The sequence below is a fragment of the Spodoptera frugiperda genome, chromosome 28 (assembly GCF_023101765.2).
Source record: "Spodoptera frugiperda isolate SF20-4 chromosome 28, AGI-APGP_CSIRO_Sfru_2.0, whole genome shotgun sequence".
Lineage (NCBI taxonomy): Eukaryota > Metazoa > Arthropoda > Insecta > Lepidoptera > Noctuidae > Spodoptera > Spodoptera frugiperda.
Window position 1 is genome coordinate 10,013,191 of NC_064239.1, and position 25,627 is coordinate 10,038,817.

At 33.9% G+C, this 25,627-nt stretch overlaps 1 protein-coding gene across 1 annotated transcript; it reads left to right on the forward strand.

Moving 5' to 3' along the window:
• Nucleotides 1–303: 303 nt before the first annotated feature.
• Nucleotides 304–25,624, forward strand: LOC118265213 (uncharacterized). Its single transcript, XM_050705892.1, has 21 exons — nucleotides 304–532; nucleotides 1,908–1,977; nucleotides 3,513–3,657; nucleotides 4,443–4,640; nucleotides 5,827–5,866; nucleotides 8,080–8,140; nucleotides 11,428–11,575; nucleotides 14,139–14,336; nucleotides 16,061–16,174; nucleotides 16,696–16,892; nucleotides 17,380–17,477; nucleotides 17,725–17,966; nucleotides 18,320–18,505; nucleotides 19,182–19,316; nucleotides 19,644–19,781; nucleotides 20,127–20,439; nucleotides 20,772–20,905; nucleotides 21,438–21,624; nucleotides 22,964–23,103; nucleotides 23,966–24,113; nucleotides 25,008–25,624. The coding sequence occupies exons 1-20, from the start codon at nucleotides 484–486 to the stop codon at nucleotides 24,107–24,109; spliced, it is 2,937 nt and encodes a 978-aa protein (XP_050561849.1). The 5' UTR covers nucleotides 304–483; the 3' UTR covers nucleotides 24,110–24,113; nucleotides 25,008–25,624.
• Nucleotides 25,625–25,627: the final 3 nt, after the last annotated feature.

Consider the following 25,627-nt stretch of genomic DNA (forward strand, 5'->3'; position numbering starts at 1 on the left):
AAGCATCTCAAAATATAAGGCAATCAATGTTTTGTAAAAACGGACAAGTAATAAATTTTGCTTTAAATGTGGCAAAGATAGGATACCTACTACTAGACACCATCATAGACAATGTGCAATTTAATTTCTTTGCTCGCTTCTCGTACACTATATAATTATAAATAGCTACTTCGTAATTTATACACTTATTTGATGATTAATATTTAAATTAATTTGTTACATTATATCCGTTACCACTATCAATTTACAAACGTAATTAACGTTGTTAACGTTGACGTTGCTGCCATCGCCCATCACTATACGTTTGACAGGAGCCAAATTGCCAGTCAGACGTCGGATGTTGGTCGCCTGAGTGACTTGACAATTGTTTATCAATCGATACGCAATAACTTCCAAACAAAGTGAAATTATACAGTATTTGTTTAGTATTTTGTAGGGAGAGAACCAACCTGGACCGCAGGAGATAAAACGAAAACTTTAAAAATGACAAACACCCTTGTGTTTTGTCTAATTGCACTCTTTTGTTGTACAGGTGAGTAATAACAATATGTACTTAGATTCACGTTTAATCTTGTAATTATTTACGTCCTTGTAATATTTTCGTAGTTTACTTACTTAACTTACAAAACAGAACTAGATAGAATACAATAAATTATACTTCTAATACTTTTGTTGGGTCGCAAGTACCCGCAATGGTTAATTATTGTTATTTTCGTGTTGGATAGTGATTTCATCGTGCTATTACGAATGCAGGCTTATTAATTAGCGTTGGATCATTGCTGGAATGGTCTAGCTACTGGCTGCATAGTTTTTATGTACTTTATTGTAGTTGCTATTGTTCTAAACTTATCTAATAATGTTGTTTTTTTTATGCCTGTAGAGCATTCTCGAAAGAATTAATATTTTACAGTCGTTAACTAGACATAAATTATTTTTTGCTGTTATTTAGACATCTAGAAGTTAGTTATAACTTATAAGGTAGGTAGTTTAATGATAATGAGCATTATGCTAAATAAATAGGCTTGTTATTAGAGAAGAAAATACTACAGAAAATATCTGGTTTAGGAGATTATGGTACCTATATCTATTTAAGAATAAAAAAGCATATTCTCTTTATTATCCTTGAATAAACATTAGCAATACAAAGGAAAATCATCAAAGGAGTAGTTAATTTAAAATTTATACTGTTTTTTATATAGAAACCAAGTACCATAGTAAATCAGAAAAATTGTTTTGTATCTTAATAATATTTCATTCCTACTTACAATATCAACAATTGTGTATTGTAATGTCTGTTTATTTTATTATAAATGTCTTTTTTTACTTAAAACTTGCTGTAACATTGTAAGCAATACAATATTGTCGACATGTAACTGGCAAAATAATTTCTACTTATGCTGAGTTTTACTATTCCTTTGTGCAACATAAATTGTAATATTATCAAAGTACTTAATTATCTTTTGATTTTATCGTCAAAAATATATTTTTCTAATGGGAAATCTGTACAGTTAGTACAATATAAGTCTGCCTGCACAGTTTTAAATGTCGGGGCAAAACCGTCGTGCAAATCTAATATGTAAGGCCACCACAAAAGAGCAACCAACCAGTTACATTGATTTATTCCATAATATCTAGAGATTGACCCTACTATCACCACCATCCACAAAAACAATGCTCATATGTCACTCAAAGGGTACGGAGAAACAGTACACCAGTACGTCCTACCGTTGGTTTATTCCATTATCAATTTCAGTGTTCACGCCACAAGCTACTAATTGTGTTGAATTACAGTGATAAACAGCATTGACCCCGTCTGACTTGTTTTGCTGTTATTTTTATTATTTTGCCATTAAATGGAGATAAGCTAACTTGTGTCACTTTGATTCATCTTTGTCTTTTGTTCGCAGATTTGTCGTTTGCGCGACAAGTACCAAAGGAGTGTGCTAAAGGCCCGACGGTATGGTGTCAGAGTCTCAAGTAAGTTTCGATGATAATACATATATTACATATATATTAGAACACAATATGGGAACTTAACAAAAACAATTATGTTTATTCTTATGAACCGAGCTTGAGTCTGGCCTTAGTTTATCAACCTTAACATTTTCGTAGAAGTTGCCAAATTTTTATTTACAATTTTTTTGTTATTTATAATCGTATATATTGTATTGAATACATACATACAACTGGTGTCTCAACAAATGTAAATCAATACAATATTGATACATTTGTTGAGAATACTTTACGCAGAATAATGATTTCAATTACCCCTCTAACTAACTACAAACTGAACAAACTTCTTTACAATAAATATTAAGTAGATAATTGGGCTTTAATCTGTTGATTATAGCCCTTTCTTTGTCTCATTTCCATTCTAGAATACATATGTAAATCATTAATTAATTTCTTTAGTATCTAGTCTACTTAACAGACTAATTATTTATTTATCTAACTAACGATAAAACTATATAAATTATTGACCTGACTCTCTTTACATTGTTGTAATATACAAACAATATGATTTATTAAAGTAATATGGAGGATTCTGCACTTGCGTAGTGGAAGAGTCATAATAATTTAAAGAGCATACAGTATTGACAATCGATTGCCTACGTCCGCGTCCGGTTAGTCACAGTCGTGTGTACGGAGGGGAAATAAACTTCCACACAGCTCATTAAATGAATGAAACTGATATTTCAAACATCATTATACTCAGCGGAGAATTATTTTTCAAGTTGTTCTTGACAGCTGTTGAATAATTTGCGTGATATGTTTGGACTGTACCTGAGAGCGGGTTCGGATTTGATTGGTTGGTTTTATTCTAGTCGGCCAATTAGAGTGCCGAACGCGTTCTCGTCTCGATTGCTTTAAACGTAAAGCAAACTCGTACTAAGGTTACCGTACCAGTTATAACTACACGAGGTCGTCATTACCATTTGTCGCGATTTTTACCAATAATATTTTTTGTTGTCACTTATTTTCCTGTCCATCAAAAATATCATTATAAAATGTCTATTTCAACATTTCACGAGAAAGACGATTTAGTCACAAACTCATAACATTTTTGCTTGGTGAATAATAGATACCTACTTACTCAAGTGCCTACTATTTCAGTTTTCTACTCAACCTTACCATTACTCTTAGTACAGAATGCGTAGAAGTATGCGTGTTTGTAACTTAATTACGTCAAAATGGCATTACAAATCCCACTTTTCCTGCCAGCCTTCTAACTATGCTCAGAGAAAAGTCACACAATGAATACATTCAATAGCGTTGAGAAAGAAAGACGCACTCTCACATCTACTCAGATTCATTCAGATAAATCTGTTCTGTGCTCAAATTCATGGAATATGGAGACTTAGGGAGCTAATGAGGATACGCGTTAATGCTAAGAATAAGTACCTAATTAAGTATCGAGCGAGGTCACACACACTGTTTATAACATTCCCAATACTCTAGTGTACCCTACACTTCCTTCCCCACATGAGTCACATAATGACTTTGACTGGCAGGCGCGGCGCTGAGTGCGGGGCCGTGGGTCACTGTACATCCACAGTGTGGGAGAAACAGTCGGAGACCATATCACACAATGACGTGGCCAACAAGTTCGTCCGACTCTTCAGACAGCTGAAGGATGTCAGGGAACTTATTAATGAGGTTTGTATTAACAGAATACGGTTTTAATTTCGAGACTGAGATTTTTTGTTATGGTAAGCGTCCTTAGGCCCGCATCATAAGCATCGCACGCACCGCACACAAAGGATTTTAGTTTGTTTTCTATAGAAACTCATACAACTGCGTCCACTGATTCGCATCGTACGAACCGCATTAACGGCAGAGCCTACATGCGATGCGTACTGATGACGTCATATGGAATGCGTACGATTCGGGCATGTGCACCTTTAGTCTCCTGTAGCTGACTCTCTGGTTATATCAAACTGCCGTCTTATCGGATCTAAAGTGTAATTGGATTATAATATCTATATGAGTATTCGTAATTGACATTACCTTACGATTATTGATTCTGAATGGTATCACTCGGATATCTACCTATTGAATTGTTAATTTAAGCTGAATTAGCCATACAGTAGATCCACATTGCGACATTATTCATATTTCCTCTACCGGAATTTTTGGTCTATTCATTGTTAAGAATAAATTTATCGTACACTGAGCAGGAGTGGAGAAACTTAATATCAGCCCACATACCAAGCTGTGATAAGGGATTTATCTAAGTTATCTCATTCACAAATATGTCCCAACTTCCTAAGATTAGGGGACTTGCCTACTGTGACTTATTTCTTAAATGTAGGTACCATTAGACCTATTATCCAAATATAATTACGGATGTGTTAAAAGATCTCTTCAATAGGTAATAGCCATTTCATATTCCAATATTAAAAATGTCTCTACCTACATTACATAAACTCTTTTTCAACCAGGACTACTTGGCCTCCCGCGTGGCATCAGAATGCAAGGACTTGCCGTACCCAGCGGTCTCGAAGATCTGCAAGGACAATACGGCTTACTTGCAACAGTACATCAACCATGTGCTGCAGTCGGAGACCTCGCCCGAGACCATGTGCAGGCTCATCGGCATGTGCAACAACAAGAAAGTCGAAAATATCTTGAGCATGGACGTAAGTAGCCAACGCCTTATTTGCAGCTATTGAAAAACAAGATGTGATGTTGCTTAAATTAAGAAAAAAATCTTCCCCGGAAGCTAGGCGATCATGCCTTATGGACTATTTACTGTTCTTCAGTTGCACTTTAGGCCCTTGCAGAATTGAGATCCGTGTTATTTCGCGTGCTTACTTGCACGATGTAGGTCTCATCTGCGTTAAAATCTATCATACATAACTGGATCATCATCATATTAAGCATTCTTTAACTAGTTTAGGTCTTCTTATTTGTTGTTACAAATGGTAACGATAGTCTTTAACGGACTGATTGACTGACTGCAACTCTCGACGAAATTAATAAAAAATAGTGTTTTTGACAGAAATATTTTGGCACAGTAACGCTTTAGTACAACTGATGGATCTAGCTAGTTGTAGATATGTATATCCAGAGGTGAAAATAGCATTACGAAAGGTATTTCTAAAACGCAATATTTCGTAGTTCGCTTGTTTGTTACCGCCTCAATGCAATTATACTTTTATGCGTGAATGTGTTTTTAATTTATAGGTTTTCACTTACTGCTAGTATAGTATGATCTCCTATTATTTAGATTACATAAATTCTTATAATAATATTAAAATAAAACACCGAAAATGTGTTATTAAAAATATTAATTGTTGTCCTACCTATTGATGATGATTAGCATTAAGCCTTTTCGAGTTACAATACAGTACCTCTTACTTACTCATCACCAGATTACCCCAGTAAACAAAACGCGTGCCTTCTTTGAGAGCCATATAATTGATGCACAGAAAAAACTACACATTACCATGTTTATAGAATGTAGGATATACGATAGTACACAAGTGCCTATCAACAGACAGTTAAGGAAATAAGCAATGTTATGTGTTTGTGTTACTACTTCAGTCGATGTTTGCACTAACTCAATGTTACCTACATTCTGTCTTATGACTCATTTGTTATTAGTAATATAATACATTGGACACTAGATTTTGTCATAAACTTGAATGCTTATAGAAGCTTAGTAATGTTTTATTGGCTTAGGATGATACCTTTGAACTTTAAAATGACTCACGTGATATTTAAATGAAATCAAACATTAAGGTTAGGATCATAAGATTCATATTGTCTTTGCTTCATGTGATTGTACCTAGACTTGTTTTAATTGTATCCTTTATTTCACAGAAAAAGAAGCCAGCTGTGCCTAAAGTGATTAAAAACAAGGGTAAGTGATTCATTAAAAGCCTATACTATAACATTTCAATGACGAGAAATGTATGTTACTGGAAAAGAAAAACATTTATGTCAAACTGTATTAAACAAACAATATTATAAGTAAAAAGGTGTAGATAGATTATAAGCGCTCAGAAAGTGGCACATAAAAATGTGGCCAACTGGCAACATTTTTGTATAATGAGACTGCTGGATGGAAAATAGAGAGGGACTTGGTTTGTAACGTCTCGCGCTCCTCGTAATGTGTCACGCATTATGTTAAAGGTAAATCCAGTTATGACATCTCTTCTTTGTATTTGTTTCATGGTCCTAGTTCACCTATTACACTAGATTAAAGAGAATACATTATGATATATCATTATGATAAAGCAACACTTTGTACAATTTCTTGTATTTGATTCACGTGAATGTTTTGTTTCTGCTGTCAATATGAAAGAATGTCAACTTGGCGCTTGTTTCTCTCACTGATGTAGCACAATGCTATTGTTCTTCTCGATTCACTGAAAATTCTGTACTGAAACATTTTCATTGAAACTGGTAGTTAATTCATGTCTAATCATTCACATTCTATGTATGAAATTCTACGTAAGATTGTTATCATAGCTAGAATATTTTATGACAAGACACAATGATAATATAATGAATAATAACCATTTAAAAAGACGTTCAGTAAAACCAGATGATCGTTTTGTCTGCATTATTTAAATATTTAATTAAAATAAGTTAATAAATGAAACATTTAAGACAATGCACACGTTTCTCTTTACCTATACTATGATTTGGTATTATGACTACATAGCGTTTGATAAGTCTAGTCACCTTTATTCTAGTAAATAAAATGACCAAGAAGATGTCTAAGAGTCAGTGTTTACTTAGAAACAGTATCAAATTTGTACCTTTTACAAATAAGTATTTTAAAAGGCACGCACCTGCATTAACACGACACAAGTTATCTGGTTTACCTATAAAATGTGCACCAACAAATGTGTGTGTAAAGTAGGCAATTTTATCAGTTTATGCTGCTCATGAATATGGCCTCTAGCATGGCTTGAAACTAGTCGAGTTGCTCGTCAAACAGTTACGTGAGTAAGCCGATTACATAATAATTAATTTAGCATGTCTCACGAAAGTTATCAAATCATTTTTAGTATCATAAAAACTAGAATACCATTATTGAATGGATTAAAAAATGCTTCTATTTTTCTTTACTTCAAAAACGATGTAGTGATTAAAATTGTGGAAAAGCAATAAACCTGTTGATTGAATCGCGATGAATGCCGACTAATTAGCAATCTCAAGTTTATGACTGATTTTCTTGGCAATGGCATTGAAATTTCGTCAATAATAAAGTACAGATTTTTTTTATAGCTTTGGTCTAAGTTCAAATAGCAAGCGCTAAGCACGCGTTTTGAAAACGTGCGTTTACAACATACCTTTCATTCATATGAATGTAGCATGTGTGGTAAAATGCATATAGATATGCATTACTGTCTAATTATGTTGTTATCTATCCTGGCATTTTTAATGACGAGGAGAAAACTGTAGCTACCTTTTGGAAAGATTCTGGAATTTTTACCTTTATGTTTTATAAAGGTAAAAGTTCTCGTAGGGCTCGGCTTCATCACCACTTATAAAGGTCATCGAACCCTCTTAATAAACCGACTCCACAACCCCTATCATAGCAGATAGCACATCACTGAGTATCTGACCTAACAAACCGATTTTGTTCCGAAAACTATTGCTAAGGACTGGGTTATATAGTTTCATGTAGGCATGTTTATAACTTTCTGTTTTTGTTGTTTACGTTTCAGTTTGAATGCATGTGCCAACTGCCAACATATGACATGACTTTCATATTCTCAGGGGCATGAAATGTTCCTGTTGTTGCACACTTATGTTATTTTATTTATAGGTGTTTTTCATCTATAAATAAATTATAAATATGTTTGTAGTTGTATAGGTTGATATAGGTCTAACTGCCGCACTCAGAGACAGATTTAATGATACTACTTAAACTATTCTTATAAGAAACGGGTGTCTTAAACCTCCGGGCCACCACGACTTCGATATCATCAGTCAGTCATTCTTAGCTCTAAATTATTTTCAAATCCATTACCTATTAATTTTAAAATCGAAAATCTCTCTTTTATATTTCTAGTTTAGGATCTATAAAAAGTCTAGACTAATATGCATTTATTGTTTCAGAACATCTTTTGGGCAGTTCCCAGTGCACATGGGGACCGTCATACTGGTGCAGCAACTTTAGGTAAATACATAGCAATAAACAAGCTATATTTATCATATATTGACTTATATATGATTGGTTGGGAATTTAATTGTATTTATTTATTACATATAAGTGTTGTATTAATATATTGCAAATTAATTAACATTACATAAGGAGAACAACAATTAATATATAATATATTATGTCTAGTTCAAAATAAGGATAAAACAATAATATTTTGATTCCACGACCTTGTACTTCAATTAAATGTGTGAAACAGTTTTAATTAATGTACCATAGAATAGACTGTGTAGGTTTGTTGTTTATGGAAGTTTTCTTATGAATCACTGTTTATTATACCTAGTAGATGTATTTATTTGCATATTGTCGGTGTATTTAAAATTTGCTTTGTCTATTATAAAAAATAAGTATACAAAAAAATCATACCGGCCGAATTGAGAACCTCTTCCTTTTTGGGAAGTCGGTTAAAAATGAAAGCTAAACTCAATTTAATCCGGAGCAGCGGACTACCTAGCGGGTTTACCGGGGCTCCGGCTCGAAAAGCAGGAGTAGAAACGGCGTGGTTTTTAGTCAGTAAGAGTCTAAGACTCCCTCTCGCCTCGCCCAAGGCGGGAGAAGGCATTGGATGATTCCCCCCCCCCCCCTAAAAAAACGCAATTTAATCATAAATCATGATAAAACCAGTGATTAATATTTGGATTATAATATCACGCTGCTATACGGTTCTAAAGTGCGATTAAAGGCTAGTCACACGTTTATTTACTATTGGCATTGTGAGTTTCCGTTCTATCCGTGTTTGTTTGTTTGTTTTTATTTCACGTCGTACCGGAGTGATTGTATTGGACGTTTTATTTTTGTGTTTGGAAATGGTTAGGATGAAAGTGATACCTATACCTAAGCTGAGCAATTTTTTTTTAGTTTTACCAGTTATAGTTTTTGTCAATACTCGATAGCGAAGGCGTAAATTAGCTAATTTACTGGTACTGAGGTAACTAAGGTACTGGTAACAGCTGGTAGTATATTCTGTAATTGTCAAATCAAAACAATCGCAGTGAGCTCGATCGCATTCCCCCCTATCTTTGGTCGAAATTATTCTCACAACCAATGACGTGGCGGACCACGATCGAATTCACCCATATCTTTCGAATTGAACGTTACAGAATAGGCTAGGCTATTACTATAGGCTCGCCCCCTATCACATGGGACTTATAACATAAATGGTGAAAAGTGGGTGTACAGTGGCATTACGTGCCATAATGTGCACTTGTCTTTGATAATAACATATACTTAAATCTAAATGTGCGTATACAATTCACAGATTAGTCATTGTTTCGTTGTAAACGGTAGAATCCGTTACACGAATTGTTTAATCATGTCTTAATGCGGTACTATCGCCGGCTCGAATCGCCGTAATTATGTTTTTGATAGCAAAGTGCTATGATTGCATCCGTCAATTATGGCGATACAAAGAGAAGAATAGTACAATTTGACAGTAGATACCTTATTATAAAGGTGTAAGCATTTTTTTTAAACGAAAAACTACAATTTTCTTTGCTATTAAATCAAAGTAATATTAGACAAATAAGAAATAGCACATTATATAGGTATTATAGAATCACTTTCAACGGATGGGCATGCGCAAAGAAAATGCTGAAATATTTTGTTAGAATTAAGTGAAAGAAGTATGCCAAAATAGTGTTCTTTAACTCTCTAATATCTTAATTTCTACGATCTACCCCAAGGAAAGGCAAGCATGATGATATTTAATATTTAGTTAGCTACTATACTTCTAATTTTTAGAACAAAAATAAATTTGCCTCTGACAATTATAGTCAGTGTTACTTGTTGTTTTGTACAGTCAAAAATAGTATGTTACATTGTATTTATAACAATACATTTATATTAAAGAGATATCTATTAATACATATTACATATTTACAATTGGGGTTTTATACATATCTAATAATAACAAGGTATAACAATGGGGCTAAAAATATATGTATCTGAGTATGATTAATTCAGGAAATTAAAGCCAGGTTGTCAGATGTCATTACATGAAAATATAGGCCCATACGAGTGGAAACTTCTAGATAGAAAATGTAACCGATACCTATCTACAAACAATAATACCAATTCATAAGAACAATAGTACCTACAGTACCAGTTACATTGCATAAGTATTAAAGCCATAGCTAACCGCAGTCGTACGCAGACCACTAGCTTGCAACAACAACAATTCGTTTATTACTTACTATCGATTCAATTCGATTCTCGGCTACAATCGATTGTAAAACTGTATTTTTTATATAACACCGTTGTGCAAGCGGTTCGTTGTCTAGTTACATTAGTGCATTAGAAGCGAATAATACGTAGCGAATGAATTTCAACAAGTTTTCGTTGAAATCGCTATAAATCGAGTTGCGGTACGTTAAATGAAAATTGTACTCTTATTGTACCTTAGGTATAGATTGAAATCTCAATTGGAAGGACATTATAATACAGTAATTTAGGCTGTTTGGTGATTCAGATTGAAAAAGATTAGAAATAAAACACCTGATTTGTTTTCGATAAGATTATGTCTGAAATGTTAGATTTTTGATTAAGGACATCTCCTTGTGTTTTTTTCTAATAATGTTTTAATGTACTAATGATATTTGCGTATTAGGAAATGTTCAAGACGATTACAGCTTGTCTTAATACTTATTATATTCTATTGTTATTGAAACAAAAGAATACAGTTGTATATTTTTCTTATCAGGGAAAGGAATTTGTGTTTTGCATATTATCTCTAAAAACAGCACGCTTGGCAGAGTTCATTGATTATGATTAATTGACATAAGAATACAAAGAATGCTTCTTTGACCAAGACTGCCTAGTTAGTCAACTATTGAGCAAAGAGTGTCTGTTTTTAATCCCGGATCGGTAAGATATTTTTATAAAATTGCCAGTAACAAGCGTACCACCACCAGTCTAAACCACAATAATTAGTGGGATATGACATAAATAATTCGTTTTTAAACCCAAACGTTTTAATACAAGGTTATAAAATTGTTATTCAACTGAAACTGCGATTAGGCGTAGATTAAATTATAAGGACTTGCCATCTGTATCAATAGAATATTAAAATCAAGGATGTATGACGTTACTCTTTCTTTCTTTAGCAATTATAAAAAAAAAAATGAATGATGAAATACATGATGCATAGGATCCATTAACAAACCGAAAATCCTAAGAAAAGGGATAATAGGGACGCCATTAGTCAGTAAAAACTTTTACCATAATCAAATACATGTTTTCTTCCCCAGCACCGGTCGGGAATGCAAAGCGACCCACCACTGTGTGTCCAAAGTATGGCCAAACATAAACCACGCCGAGGACACAGACAGCATCTGCAAGATCTGTACCGACATGGTGCAGCAGGCCAGAGACCAGTTGCAGAGTAACGAGACACAGGTTTGTAATTCTAATGATGTTAGCTACATAAGTGTGTATGGGTTGGCTTGTAGTAGGGAAAGCTTAACTTAAGGTGTATCTCTGTGTGAGTAGGAAGCATGTATTTACTCATTAGGGGTCTAGTCTTTAGTCTCTATAGTCTCTCTAGTACTATGTGGTATTTTAGTCACTAAGAATCGGACAGCCTTTCGCCTCAGCCAAGGCGGGAGAAGAATTTCCATCCTAACAAAAAGGGCCATATAATATGATTTAACAAAACATTGCTCAATAGTGAAACGACAATATTGATTTAGGTTCATTTAACGATTTTGGTAAAGGAAATGTGTCACTTGACTGCCTTTAATTGTTTGAAAATAATCAACTAACTGTTTCATATAATCTGCTGAAGACGTGTTACAATAAATTGTATTGAATCAGAAATCTTCTCAACCTATAAGACGTCTACGTAACCAATTTAACGACCTAACAATGTGAAAGATGACAACGAATTTCATCAGATTATAATTATTTACTGACACAATTTATTAACTGTGAAGATTCTTATATAAAACTTGAAGATTTTATACAATAATTAATTTCTTTATAATAACTAATTAATTATACTATCTAATTAATAACCGTGACGAAATTTCAATAACAATTTTAATAGAGAAATAGCTTAACACATTAAACGCCATGGGGGGCATGACTGGTGTTAGCAGAGAATTTGCTTTCAACAGATTTTTGTAGTCTTAATAATGAATATTTGAATCTAAAATGTTCTTATCGTATGTAGGGCATTTTTTCGTCAACGGTCACGTGACTGGTTTATCTTAATACAAACAAAGGTTGAACTTACACCTTGGCATGAGTAAGTCATTGTCCGATAGTGGAGTACGTTACATTGTTTTTATAAATACCGGACTATTGTGCTGGGTTTATAATGGTCGACGAATGACTACGGCATTGTTGGTGCAAATTATATTGTTGTATTTGGGCCCTTCGTTAATTCCTTTTTGTGTTTCTGCATGTATCTTTCGGTTGGTTTCGTAGTTCGAAAGATTAGACTATTGTAGTGTATTTGGGGTTTTCTGTTTCCTAGATGACTTTAGTAGATACTACAAAACTTGAAATTAATAATAACTGGCATTAGTTACAGTATGGCGTATAAATAACATAAATTGGTGAATAATGGTAACTCTCTGAAACGTAATTAACAAGAGAATCACTGAAATATTGAATAAAACATTGTTTAATTATAATTGTAAATGAAACAGCCAATACTTAATGTGTTTTCATTATTTTTGCTACCGTGATAAGAATGACCTGAATTCAACCATTTGTACCGAACTCGATACATACTTATTATAAAGTCAACAATGACGCTACTGTATTGTTTAAAAACATTTTATTCCACATCTGGGCAAACTGACAACAAATGATAAGTCATTGAATACGTAGCTTGAGTAAAAATGTCGCGTTAAATATAATTGAATTTTCTTATTTCTTAGTGAAAATTGGGATCAATAATCTTTCCATGCCGGTTTTTGCTTCGGCGACCGTTTTTCTACTGGTCTATCATCTGCTCTTATGTGGCTAGCAAATCCACCTTTTTTTATAAATATTCTTCCAAAGAGTGGACATGTGAAAACACCATAGCATAGTTGTAATTAATTGTTGTTAGTGGCTAATAGCGATTAGTTTCCATATAAACCATGCTACGAATATAACAAAATCCAATTCGGTGTAGTCGTTTGGGAGATAAGTGTAGGTATACCATGTAGTTCATAATGAGTAATTCATTTTTATTTAGATATACAGATTTATTCACGTTTAATCTGACTCGTCTTTGAAAATACTTATATACATAATATCCCACGAAACCGCGACAGTAGCTAGTATATACAAAATATAAAAAATATAATCATGCATATCGTTTCAGGTTATGGTCTCTGCATTTATCGTAAGTTTGTTCTGCGTATATCCTGTTTAGAGTATTATCACCTAGCGTGGGCTGTTATTTATTTATCTGTGGCCAAGTCGCCATTATGTCTGCATCGTAGATAATCTGTGGCTAATCGTTCTAATTATGAATCTTTGTTTTGTATGAAAGTAATTATAATCTGTGTTATCTTAAATCCGGACATTCCATAGTAAATAAAATCTACATTATTTGATAGTAATGATACCATCTTTTAGAAAAGATGTGCTTATATTCTGGTTCTTAGCCATAGTTCTATTATGTTTCTTAATCATGTTCTTGATACAGAAAGCTATAGAGTATTTTTGTTATAGAGTTATTTTGGTATTTATATGTATTAGCTAGTTATATTGTAGTAAACGCTTTAATAACCTGTGGGTAATACAATAAGAATATTATAGTGAACACAGTACTGTCTGTCTAATAATTAACTTTTCTGTCACTTTTGTGTCACACATCCTTTTTTGTGAAATTATTCAATAATCAACTTACTACAACTGCACTCAATATTACAGTTGAAATTCGTTTAAACAGAGATAGAATCTATTATTTCTATAACATTTTGACCTCAATAAACTTATATCAAAATATTTTTAATTACAGGAAGAGTTGAAGGAAGTCTTCGAAGGGTCATGCAAGCTGATCCCTATTAAAGTAGTGGCCTCTGAGTGTATGAGGTTGGCTGATGACTTTGTTCCCGAGCTGGTAGAGACCCTGGCTTCTCAGATGAACCCACAACAAGTCTGCTCGGTCGCCGGTCTCTGCAACAGCGCTAGGATCGATGAAATGCTTGAAGAATTTGTAAGTAACTATATCATATCCTCATTATCTTTCAAATGATTTCTTTGGTCGAGTAGGTATGACGTATAACTGGCGAGATAGAAGGGTCTGATAATTTCTTTGGCCAAGCATTGCTTGAGTTTTCGGTTTTCGAAACTCCTCAGTAGTAGCACGGATTCTAATTGAAAGAATGTTTCTATTATATGGGACTCATAACATTATTGATGGAATTTTAAAGCTTATACGTTATTTGAACACCTCTGCAGATGCCTTCAAAGAAATTATATTAACCCATTTGTGTGGTTTATTCCGTACGACTGATATTTCCTTATTTCCAGTAGATTTTTCACAGCTTTCTTTATTATGAAGCCTTGTTAAAACAATTACAAACACGAGCCATAACAAACAATAATATAATTAGCTGATTAGATACAGCTGTTCTTTATCGTATCACGTACGTATGTACATTCGGTAATAGGTTTTTATTTACATTGATTGATTTATTATTATTTTTGACGTAAATTAATCAGAGGTGATTCTTAACCGGCTTACTTGTATGAGTAGATCCATGAATATGATGGAAAGTAAATAGTATATAAGGAAAGAAGATAATAATTGACGCTATGTAGTTCTGTTGTTACTTGTGGGATAAAGGCATAAAGTTTATGTATGTATGTAAAAGTAAGAACAAAGTAACACATGTCTCTTGCTTTGTTCTTTGTGGTTTTAAATAGAAGATACGCACATTATATTGACCCGGTTATGTGACAATGATGAAACTAAATGCGTCATTATTGAGATTATCTACATTTTAGTATATATGTGTAGAATGTAAACATGTCTATTACAAAGGGAAGTGTTTAGATACATATAGTACATTTTGATGATAGCATTACCATTTTCTTGTCTATAGAATTTGATTTGAATTAATCTTTACATTACTTTGTCTAACCTGGAGTAGGAACTGTAGGAACCTAAAGTGAAAGTGGAAGACCATTCAGTATTAAAATGATACAGTAAAACGTACGGTCCAAATGAATTTTATCTTTATACATTTTATTTATTTATGTACACAACATACAACATACACAAAAAAAAAATTGTAATACAAAGGCACATAGGCACAGCATATACTTTTTTTTGGGGCTTCTATCGAAAACTTAGATCGATTCAAATAAGATCTTTTATTAATTTAGGTGATTAAGCAACTATCATAAAAATATGTATATGAAGAATTTCTATTACCATGGCGGACATACTTACCTAAGTATTCCGTACATTTAGCGAAGCAGTGACCTTGTATATTAGTCATAAGTAAGTTGTTTACGACAATATTATCAAGTTATCGCGATTACATTCCGCGCCGACCTTCCATCACGCCATGTTTGTAAATATTGCTATTTATTTTGTTTCAAAAGTATTTTTATTCACAATTTCAGGATGAAATGATGAATAGAAATTTAAAACACGCGATTTTCTTTTAATTCAAAGGCTCTGAATACCTTGAAATGTTTGTGACAATAAATCTTCTTACACAGATATGAAACAAATAAATATAATCTCTTTCCTATTTAAAGAATTCTCGTCCACGCATTCTCATTCTTATCATATCATTCAAAAGAAATTTTGAAGTATTGTAGTTCCTAGAACGTTTCTCACAAACATTTTTTAGTTATTAAAGTACACTGAAAAATGTGTCTTGTATCACAGTAATAAGGTTAATAAACCAATGTTAATTGTTACAGAACACCCAATTGAGCCTGCGTGTGGAATGCAACAACTGCCAACGTACGGTCGGTGTGTTGAGGAAGAAATTTGATGAGACCAGCTATGAAGATTTCCTCGTTGCATTGCTGCAGGTAATGTATTTTAACTAATCACTGGTAAATTAATACACTAACAATACAATACATTTTTAGTTTTATTTCAGTTTATACATGTACCTATCTTTTAAAATGCGGTGTGCAGCACCGCCCACCCGCCCGCAATTAATTGCTCATGCAGCAGAGGTGCAACATAAAAGCACACACATAACATGCAATATACTACTCGATATGTTTCGCTCCTCCATGGTGCATCCTCAGGAAGTGTTGACTCGGCGACTTCTGCAGATCGAATCTGTATACCGTATGTTACAAAAAAAACACATGTATGTATAAGCTGAATTAAAACTAAAAATCGAATGTATTATTATTAGTGTAGCATGGATTTCCGCAAAGTAACGCCTGATTCTATTCTATATGCTAAACTAATATGTTAATCTGTAATAACTAGTTGCCAATAGAAATTGAATTTCCTTTGACAAACTATAACTCACTTATCCTATCAATACGAATAACAACCTAATCACCAATATAGAAGACTTAATTTCCCTTCACAGATGTGTCGCAAGATGTCATCTCTCTCGGACTCATGTTCGATGCTAGTATTCAAGTACTATGAGAACATAATAGAGGCTTTGAAGAAGGACCTGACTGCCCAGAGCGTGTGCCACGTGAGCGGACAATGCACGTACAAGTTCCATCAACATGATGAGTTCACTTTCCCCGCTGAGTTCACTGACTACAAACCTACTGAGTAAGTTATTGTTCTGTGTATATTTTTTGAAGGTTCTAGAATGTTTTATAATTGTACTAGGCATTTGTAAATTGTTAGAGGTAATTTTTTGAGATATGCTAATTTTAAATAATACTTACGGCTTACTTGAGCTTGCTTAACCTTTCGTATAACAGTATATAAGACAACAATAGAAAACACATTGTGTCTCGTATAGATCCGCGTTCAGGCACACGAATCCTTCGTGTGCCGGAACATAGTTAATTCATAGTCGGGTCTAATGTAAACTAAAACCTATGCTTGATTAGTTTTAAGCCATTTCGGGTCGCATAATCAGAAATTGCGGCAGAAATTTCCACAAGTAATTATAAATAATCAATATAATTATAAAGTTAATAAGTAATTATAATAACAAATGTGTGAAAACGTGTTTCATTCAAAACCTAACATTGGGATTCAATGTCGCCTAATTTTGTAGTAATAATTGTATGATTTGTTTGTTTGACAGTGACGTACCGTGCGAGCTGTGTGAGCAATTGGTGAAGCACTTGCGTGACGTCATGGTCGCCAACACCACCGAGATTGAGTTCTACAGGGTACTGAAAGGTAATAAATAAAACGCCTAATACATTATGTAAAAATCGAAACCAAAACATTATAATTTTACTGAATAGAAATAGATTTGGTAATAAAATTATATAATTAATATTATTAATTTTAACAAAGAAAATCTTATGAATGAGATTGATTCTATAGTACCTCGTTTACTCTACGTCACAAACTAAATATCATAGGTTAATATGATCAACGCCATCTATCGTTGACCAGCATCAAACTTGACCTAATTTTACAGGTCTCTGCAAACAGACCGGTAACTTCAAGGACGAATGCCTGCATCTAGCTGAGCAGTACTACCCTATCATCTACAAATACTTGGTCGAGGAACTTAAGGCCAATGAACTCTGCGCCATGATTGGTGTTTGCGCGAACCAAACCCAGGACGTGCCCATCGCTCCTCTAGTGTCTGGAGAAATTGCTGTCAAAGCCAAACTTCTTGGAGGTTATGATATGGATAAGAAACAAAGCACCGTTCCGGTAAGGGTTGTTTAAGTGTTCATTTTGCTTAGGATCTTTTTTACTTACATAATAGGGTAGATGCCTAATTTTTACTTTAATATCCGTCTTGTAGATTATTTTAAAATATTAGACACGTATCTTTCATTTTCTTACGGAAACAAATACTTTCGAAATAACGTCACTTCTAGGTGCATTATTATACGTAGAAATTACGTATTTGTTCCCACTCCTGAACTTAGATTAGTTTTATCTAAGTATTATTGTTTTATATGACAATAAAATATCTAATATTTTTTCATTACCGAACTGACGGACTAAATAGCTTTTAACTCTCATACCCCTTCATCATCCCTATTGTCTTTCCCCCGCAGGTGGCCCGTGTCCCGGTCCACAAACAGACGAACGTGCGTGTAATGCAGGAGAGTACGAGCGTGGGCCCGCTGCCCATCGAGCGCATGTTCGTGTCGGTCCCGCAGGTGCAGGGCAAGGCGGCCTGCTCCTTCTGCCAGTACTTCCTGCACTACCTGCAGGTCGAGATCAGCGACTCCAAGACTGAGGTACGTGGCTTATACTACTGCGTACTTCATAGGTGCCTGTACTATTAAAATATCGTAATACAGTAGGAACTCGATTGTATGCACAAAATTCGCTTTTCTTCGTAAATTCGATTATCCGGATTTTCGATTATCCGAATGCCTAACGACAATAATTAGTCCGGTTAATCGAGTTTCTACTGTATTAAACAATATACGGTTTTGTGAACCGACTTCAAAAAAGAATATTTGCGCGCGATTATCTTATGATTGACTGAACCGATTTTGATGCGGTTTTTAGAAAATGTTACACTTAACGCCTACCTAGAAACCCTACTCCTACCTAGAAACCCGACTTGAAAAAGAAAGTGGTTGAAGTCGATTTTTTATACGTAGTTTACTGAAAATTATTAACTTTTTTATTTATTAACTTTGAATAAAAGTAACAATTACTAACTCATTAAAACGTGTTTCAACAGCCTTACTGTTGATATTTTAGTTACTTTTTAAAAGAAACGTTATCCATACTTACCAATATAATATTATATTCCAGCGCCAATGTGTTTGGCATTAAATATAATTATACAATACCTTCTTTCCTCTTTCCATAATAGTCTTCATATCATCTAACACATCTACATGCTTAACAAATAGAAATCAATTTTAAAACAGATCTAATTTAATCGTTGCATGTCCACAGGACGAGATCTTCCAAGCTGTAGACAAGGCATGCGACAAGTTGCCTCACTCAGTGAACGACGAGTGCAAGCAGTTCGTCACTCAGTACGGACCCGCCGTGGTAGCGCTACTCGTACAGAGAATCGACCCTGCTACCGTTAGTATACTCAATATTACACTACATAATCATCATCAGCCGAGAGAAGTCCACTATTGAGCAAAGGCCTTAGTCCTTAGTCCTCCATGTAGAACGACAAACCCCTCGAATTGAGGATATCAATATCGAAAATCATAAAGTTAAATATCACTTCTTATCATCATCATCGGCCTATAAATGCTCAGCAAAGGCTTCTTCTCACAAGGAAAAGGAATGAGCATTAATCACCACACTTGCTCAAGGCGATTTCAAACTGTATTGGTCAGAAGTTTCGTACTTTTAACTATGTTCCACGAAGCAATCTAAATATTACTATTATTTTTCCAGATTTGCCCAGCATTAGGTATCTGCCCACAAGTGGGTGAGGTCCGTCGCGTGGATATTAACTCCGAGAAGTCCAACTGTCCTCTGTGTCTGTTCGCCGTCGAACAACTCGAGACTATGCTGAAGAACAACCGTACTGAGGTATGTTGCATTCATTTTGTGTATGTAATAGAACAAGACATTTATATTAGTTGAATGAATGAATTTTAGAAGTTTGCTTTGATTTATGTTATTAGCTGTTGTCTGCAATATGAATCGTAATTATTTTCAAAATAAAAGCAGCCTATCTTACTAATATTTACGACTATCAGATCCATTTATCCATTGATGTGATAGAATGAATATTTAAAATTATACATACGTAGGTACATGTGTGTTTTCGATTCAGATTAGATGCTTCAACATTCACATTTCTAACTTTATATTAAGATAGATAATGAACAGAAAACAAACAACAATATCTTAATAATCATCCTTTTACTACAGCAAAGCATCCGCACCGCCCTGGACAATCTATGCACGCATCTGTCCACAAAGTTGCGCACGGAATGCGTAGACTTCGTAGACACGTACGCACCGCAACTGATCGAGATGCTGGTCGCCAATATGGACGCGCAAGAGATCTGTGTCTTCCTCAAACTCTGCAAGGATGAGATCAAGGATCCGTTGAAGATCACCCAGAGCTCCATTGACAAGTTCCACGAGAAACCCCAACTGATGGCTGATAGGAATAATTTCAGAGGAAGGTCCCTGCTGCCCACCACCATGCTCGTTGGTGCACACAAGGATCATGATATCGGTGAGTTTTTTTTTCTTAAATTCTGTCTTAATTTTGTAGTATTGATTACAATTTACTTTTTACGTAGTCGTAGTTATATAGTTATAACTTCTAACTACAAATACCTTTTATTTTAAAATGTCTATGACATGTGTGTGCTTAAAATAATGTTGCTTTCGGATCACATGAAAATAATTTTATTATATTTCGAAATTTTAATTCAATTTTAGCAAATTCACGAAAATTCGAATCTAGCAAAGACAATATGGTTTCTCTGTTAAGATCGCCTAGTAATTAAGTTTTGAAATTTACAAAAGTTGTATAAAATACCGATTACATTGCTACTTTTGCAGAGACGAACGAAATCTTCGACAACACAGTGAACGGCCATGAAATCCGCCCGCCGATCAAACAGAAGACTGTCTGCGTCATCTGCGAGTTTGTGCTGAAGGAGATCGATGACCAGATCAAGGACAAACATAATGAGGTATGTATTATTTCATATTGTTTGTAGAAGTACTTTATTTGGTGAAGTATGAATATATTTATTTCCGCGACGCTTTTTTTAACTGATATAATGGGACGTCCATTGCTGAACATAGGCCTCCGTCAATGATTTCCAAATCTACCAGTTAGAAGCAACTGGCACCCGTCTTAACCCAAGCATAACGTTCGATAAATCGGACGCTAGAAAATTCTAGATATTGTGAATAATTTATTAAATAATATTAATTCAATTAAAATCATAATACGTGTTATAATAAACTTTATGATGTAATGGGTTAACTGAATTTCAACTTGAATCATGTATTGAATTTCCTTTTAAATATAAACTCTCAGTGATATAACTGCAATCTCTAGGGATTATAGCAAACACCAATTTTTTTCCAGAAGTATATGTCTTCATCAGACGATGAGATGTAAGCCTCTTAAAAAATTCGATAGCCATTAAACATTATTCATTATGTTTTTCATTAATTTTTTCATTATTATTCATTAAATTGTAACATTGTCCACAGGACGAAGTAAAACACGTAATTGAGAACGTATGCAAGCGCATGCCTAAGAACATCCGCAGCGAGTGCGAACAGTTTGTGGACAAGTACGCCGACATGGTGATCAGTCTGCTGGCGCAGGAGCTCGACCCTGAACAGGTCTGCGAGGAACTCAAGCTTTGCGACAGACCCAGCATTGTGGCTGCTAAAGGTAATTGCTACTTTCGTACTTTTAAATCTTTAGTCTTATAACCACTCTAACGTCCATGGATAGCACGGTATCCAAAAAAAGGAGCGTCATACGTCCATGGATACTATAGTATCCAAAGTGACGAGTTCTGTTTAACTCCCTCTAGTTTAAAATACGGTCTTGTTTGGTGAGTTTTGACTGATTATCTATACAGCTGAATAAATTGTTCGACGAAAAAATAAGACATGGCGTTGTAATATGCTTTGACAAACAAAATATAAATTTTTAAAGTTAGTTGACTCTTTTTTGAAGTGTTTTTGTGAGTTCCAACAATTATGTCGTAAATACTACAGTTTTGTTTAATTTATCTTGCAAGTGTTATACATCAAAATAAACTAGAAGATTTGTGCTTTACGATGATGTATAAATATCACAGTTTTAGCTGATAAATCTAGTCTAATTTTAACTTCAAACGATTGTTGTTTCGAAAAAAATGGCCGGTCTGGTGTTGGCCACTTTTAGTTTTGTTTATACATATTTTACATACTTTGCATTACAATAGTATATAAAATATCGAAATACATTTCGTAATAAGCAAAATAATACATTTTTCAAAGAGAAATATACTAAATTCATTGAAGATTCCATAATAATGTCAATGTGTTCCTCAGGTTTTTTGATGTGTAAAATTACGAGTAGTGTTTTCTTTCGATTTAATTACAATACTTAGAGTTAACCGAATATAATCATATATACATCAAAAGAAAGGGTAATGAGTCTAGTTTGTTGTAAAAATATTTTATTGATAAAATATGCAATAGTTGTGCTGTATATTCTAAAAAGGTAGAAATAATTCTGTTTTTTTTCTGTGTTTCATGTTTAACCCGTTTTATTGTATTTTAAAGATTAACTAAAGATTTAAAAAAATCGTTAAGATTGATCAGTATTCTTCAATCTTTTTTTTGGTATTATTTTCTTTATTCTAGGCATTACGGTTCAGTAGCTATATAGGTTTTTTGTTACGACGAACTTGCGAGTCGCGCGCGGTTCGGATGCCGTGCGCGGCTGGACGTTAGAGAGATAAACGGTCGCGCGGGCCGGACGTTAGAGTGGTTATTAGATTGCAAAAATGTTACAACAGTCTTCTCAATTTCCTCAATCATTTGCTTTGTTCACCTAATATTATTGAGAAGGATTTAACCTGTTAAAGGATCATAGTATGTATATAGAAGGTCATATGTTGCACATAAAATCCGAAGATATGCTCTAAAGCGAGGCTTTCACTTAGTCATCAGATTTGTACCCATAGACAGATTTTTTTTTATTGTTTATATATAATTATGTATGTATGTAATTGCAGAGGAGATCCTGGACTGCGCAGTATGTGAGGCTGTAGTGATGGCAGTGCGCAAAGTGCTGAGCAACGACAAAGTGGACCGTAACATTGTGCACATCATCGAGAAGTCCTGCGAACTGCTGCCCGCCAAATATAATGATCGGGTGAGTTAGCTTCCTAATATTTCTAATTCAAATTAATTTATTTTAAGACTAAATGTAATCGTTTCGTTTAAATGTTGTAAATGTCGGCACCTTTTACTATTTTTTTTGGGCGAATCATCTTATTTGATTCTTATCGTCTTCATATACCGAATCAAATTAAATACTAGATTAAATGTGAGAAAGGTTAAGAGAAATTATTATGCATATTTTTACGACTCTTCCATACATCTATAGAATATGAAATGTTATTGACTTATTAAAAAGTCCCATACAATTTTATCTAAAAGCTGCTCATCAAACCGTGCCAATCCACTTTACCCTTCATGTGCGCGACCTAAATACCTCCCGATAAGCTTTATAATGCAAATTAACAAGTGACCTACATTACTCCCCTCTTTTATAATATACTTTACAATAATCGAACCATTGCCGATCTCCGCATAAAGATAATGGTTTAAGCTTAGCATAAATCGTTTAAATATTCTTGATACAATATTTACCTGAATATTTAGGACGATAGCTTTGCTCAGTAAATTGCTAAAAGAAGAAAAAATATTAAATAGAGGAGAACAAAGCTAACAAAATTCTTCTTACTTTATAAACATATGCACATTTGCCTACCCCTTCGTGAAATATACGGTTTGATCTTATGGGGATTATAGAAACTTCATAATATGGATGTATTTATTTGACTTTTTTGAGAGCTACAACACCTGATATTTTTTCGGTTGCACGGAAGAAACTTTTCAGTGATAAGACCAATATTGTGTCAATTTCTGATGTTTCAGTTCTTATGCTTTTTCCTATGTATGTGTAAAATAAAGGTGTAGTAAAGTATATTCTATTGTATTTATTCCAACAGTGTCACTCGATGATGGAGATCTACGGTGACAGCGTGATCCACCTGATTGAAGAGTTCGGTACGAAGGGAGTGTGCCAGAAGATCGGGCTCTGCTCGTCCTCAGACGCTGCCTACGTGCACATGTACCGGGAGAAGAGAAACTAAATGTGTAAGTATAATCATTCAAGTAAAACATCAAGTTGGTTTTGAAAAAAAAAACGATATACTTATTATTCCAGATAGAGTTATTTATCAGGTTCTGGAATTTTGTCATCATCATCGTCAACCGAAAAAAGACTCTTTAACGAAATAGCTGTACCATTGAAAGAACTCTTTAGTGTTCTAATGTATAGTGTCCAAGTTAGCCTGTGTTTAATATGAAGTAAAATAATACTCCATTCTTAATGTTTTTTGTAAATACACTCGGCGTCACAAAAATCGCACCTCTTTAAAAGTTCCCTTCATAGTCATTTTAACCCTATTAATCAATGGCAGACATATGACTGTAAGGTATCATTGGAAAGGCAATTCATTTAAATTTCAGAATAAATCAATGGATTCGGTTTTTTGTTTACCAGGGAATAAAAAAAGCAAGCAAATGCAAATGATTAAAAAGTTTAATTTTATTTTATCAGTAATAAACAACTTAAAACCTAGTGTTACCCTCCTAGCCCTGATGACTGCTTCCATGCTTTCTCTCATGGACGAATTAATGTGACAACAGTCTCTTGAGGAATGTTATCCCATTCTGAATATTTTGACAACATTTTTTTAACGTTACGTGCTGATGAGATCTGTTGTGTTTAGGAATTCTAACTGTTGTTAATTTAAAGGTCGTTAAACGTACTTTCAATTGATACCAATATTAATAATGTGTAATGTATCCGTTACTGGCGGGACATGTTTTAAACTTACAATTTTCCAAGAGGTGCGATTTTTGTGACGCCGAGTGTAGTTTGCTATCTCCGTAAATAAAAAATCTTTTCAATGTTAAGTTGGATATGGATAGGTACATTATGTCAGGTATTTTAACTTTATTTAAATTATTTTCTTTATATTTCAGATGCCGCCCTCTACAGCGGTGATATGCCGATATTCGTAATCTCCTACATTAGTGTTACTTAAGTCATGATTCTTTTCTACCAAATCCGTTTAGTGATAAGTTTGATTCATTATAAAACGAAATATGTTGTGACTATTTTGTGGTTAGATAGCGTAGTGTGTTTAAAGCTAAGAGAATTTAAAAATAATTAAATAAAAATAGAATGTATTTTTGTAAAAAAACGGGACGCGGAGAAGTGTACTTATTGCTTAGTAAATAGTCACAATAGAATTTTGTTTCGTGTTAATGTTGCTTCGGAATCTCGTTTAGATTGCACGTAAAGAAAAATATTTATTCATAAATGAATTATTGAACTGTAGAACAATAACATCAAGTGCGAACCTAAACGATATTTCGAAGTAAACATGATTTTAAGTGTATGTTTAGGTTTTTTGTAAGTTAATAGTAATTCTTGATTTGTAATCATCATGGATAACCAATACAATAACAAGCGCTATCATCATCTATTATTTGCAATGATATTGTAACATTGTAGTTCACACGCTAGCCTGTGATAGCTCATTTGTAAACTGTTTCTATAAATAAAGTTGGGAAAAGTAAATGTGTTTTATATTAAACAG

What these genes read in the sequence shown, in the direction of transcription:
- LOC118265213 (XM_050705892.1), top strand. Translation starts at nt 484, where the DNA reads ATGACAAACACCCTTGTGTTTTGTCTAATTGCACTCTTTTGTTGTACA. An exon ending in TGCACTCTTTTGTTGTACAG is followed by an intron (nt 533 to 1,907) that starts GTGAGTAATAAC and finishes TTTTGTTCGCAG; the next exon opens with ATTTGTCGTTTGCGCGACAA. An exon ending in TCCTCGTTGCATTGCTGCAG is followed by an intron (nt 16,175 to 16,695) that starts GTAATGTATTTT and finishes TTCCCTTCACAG; the next exon opens with ATGTGTCGCAAGATGTCATC.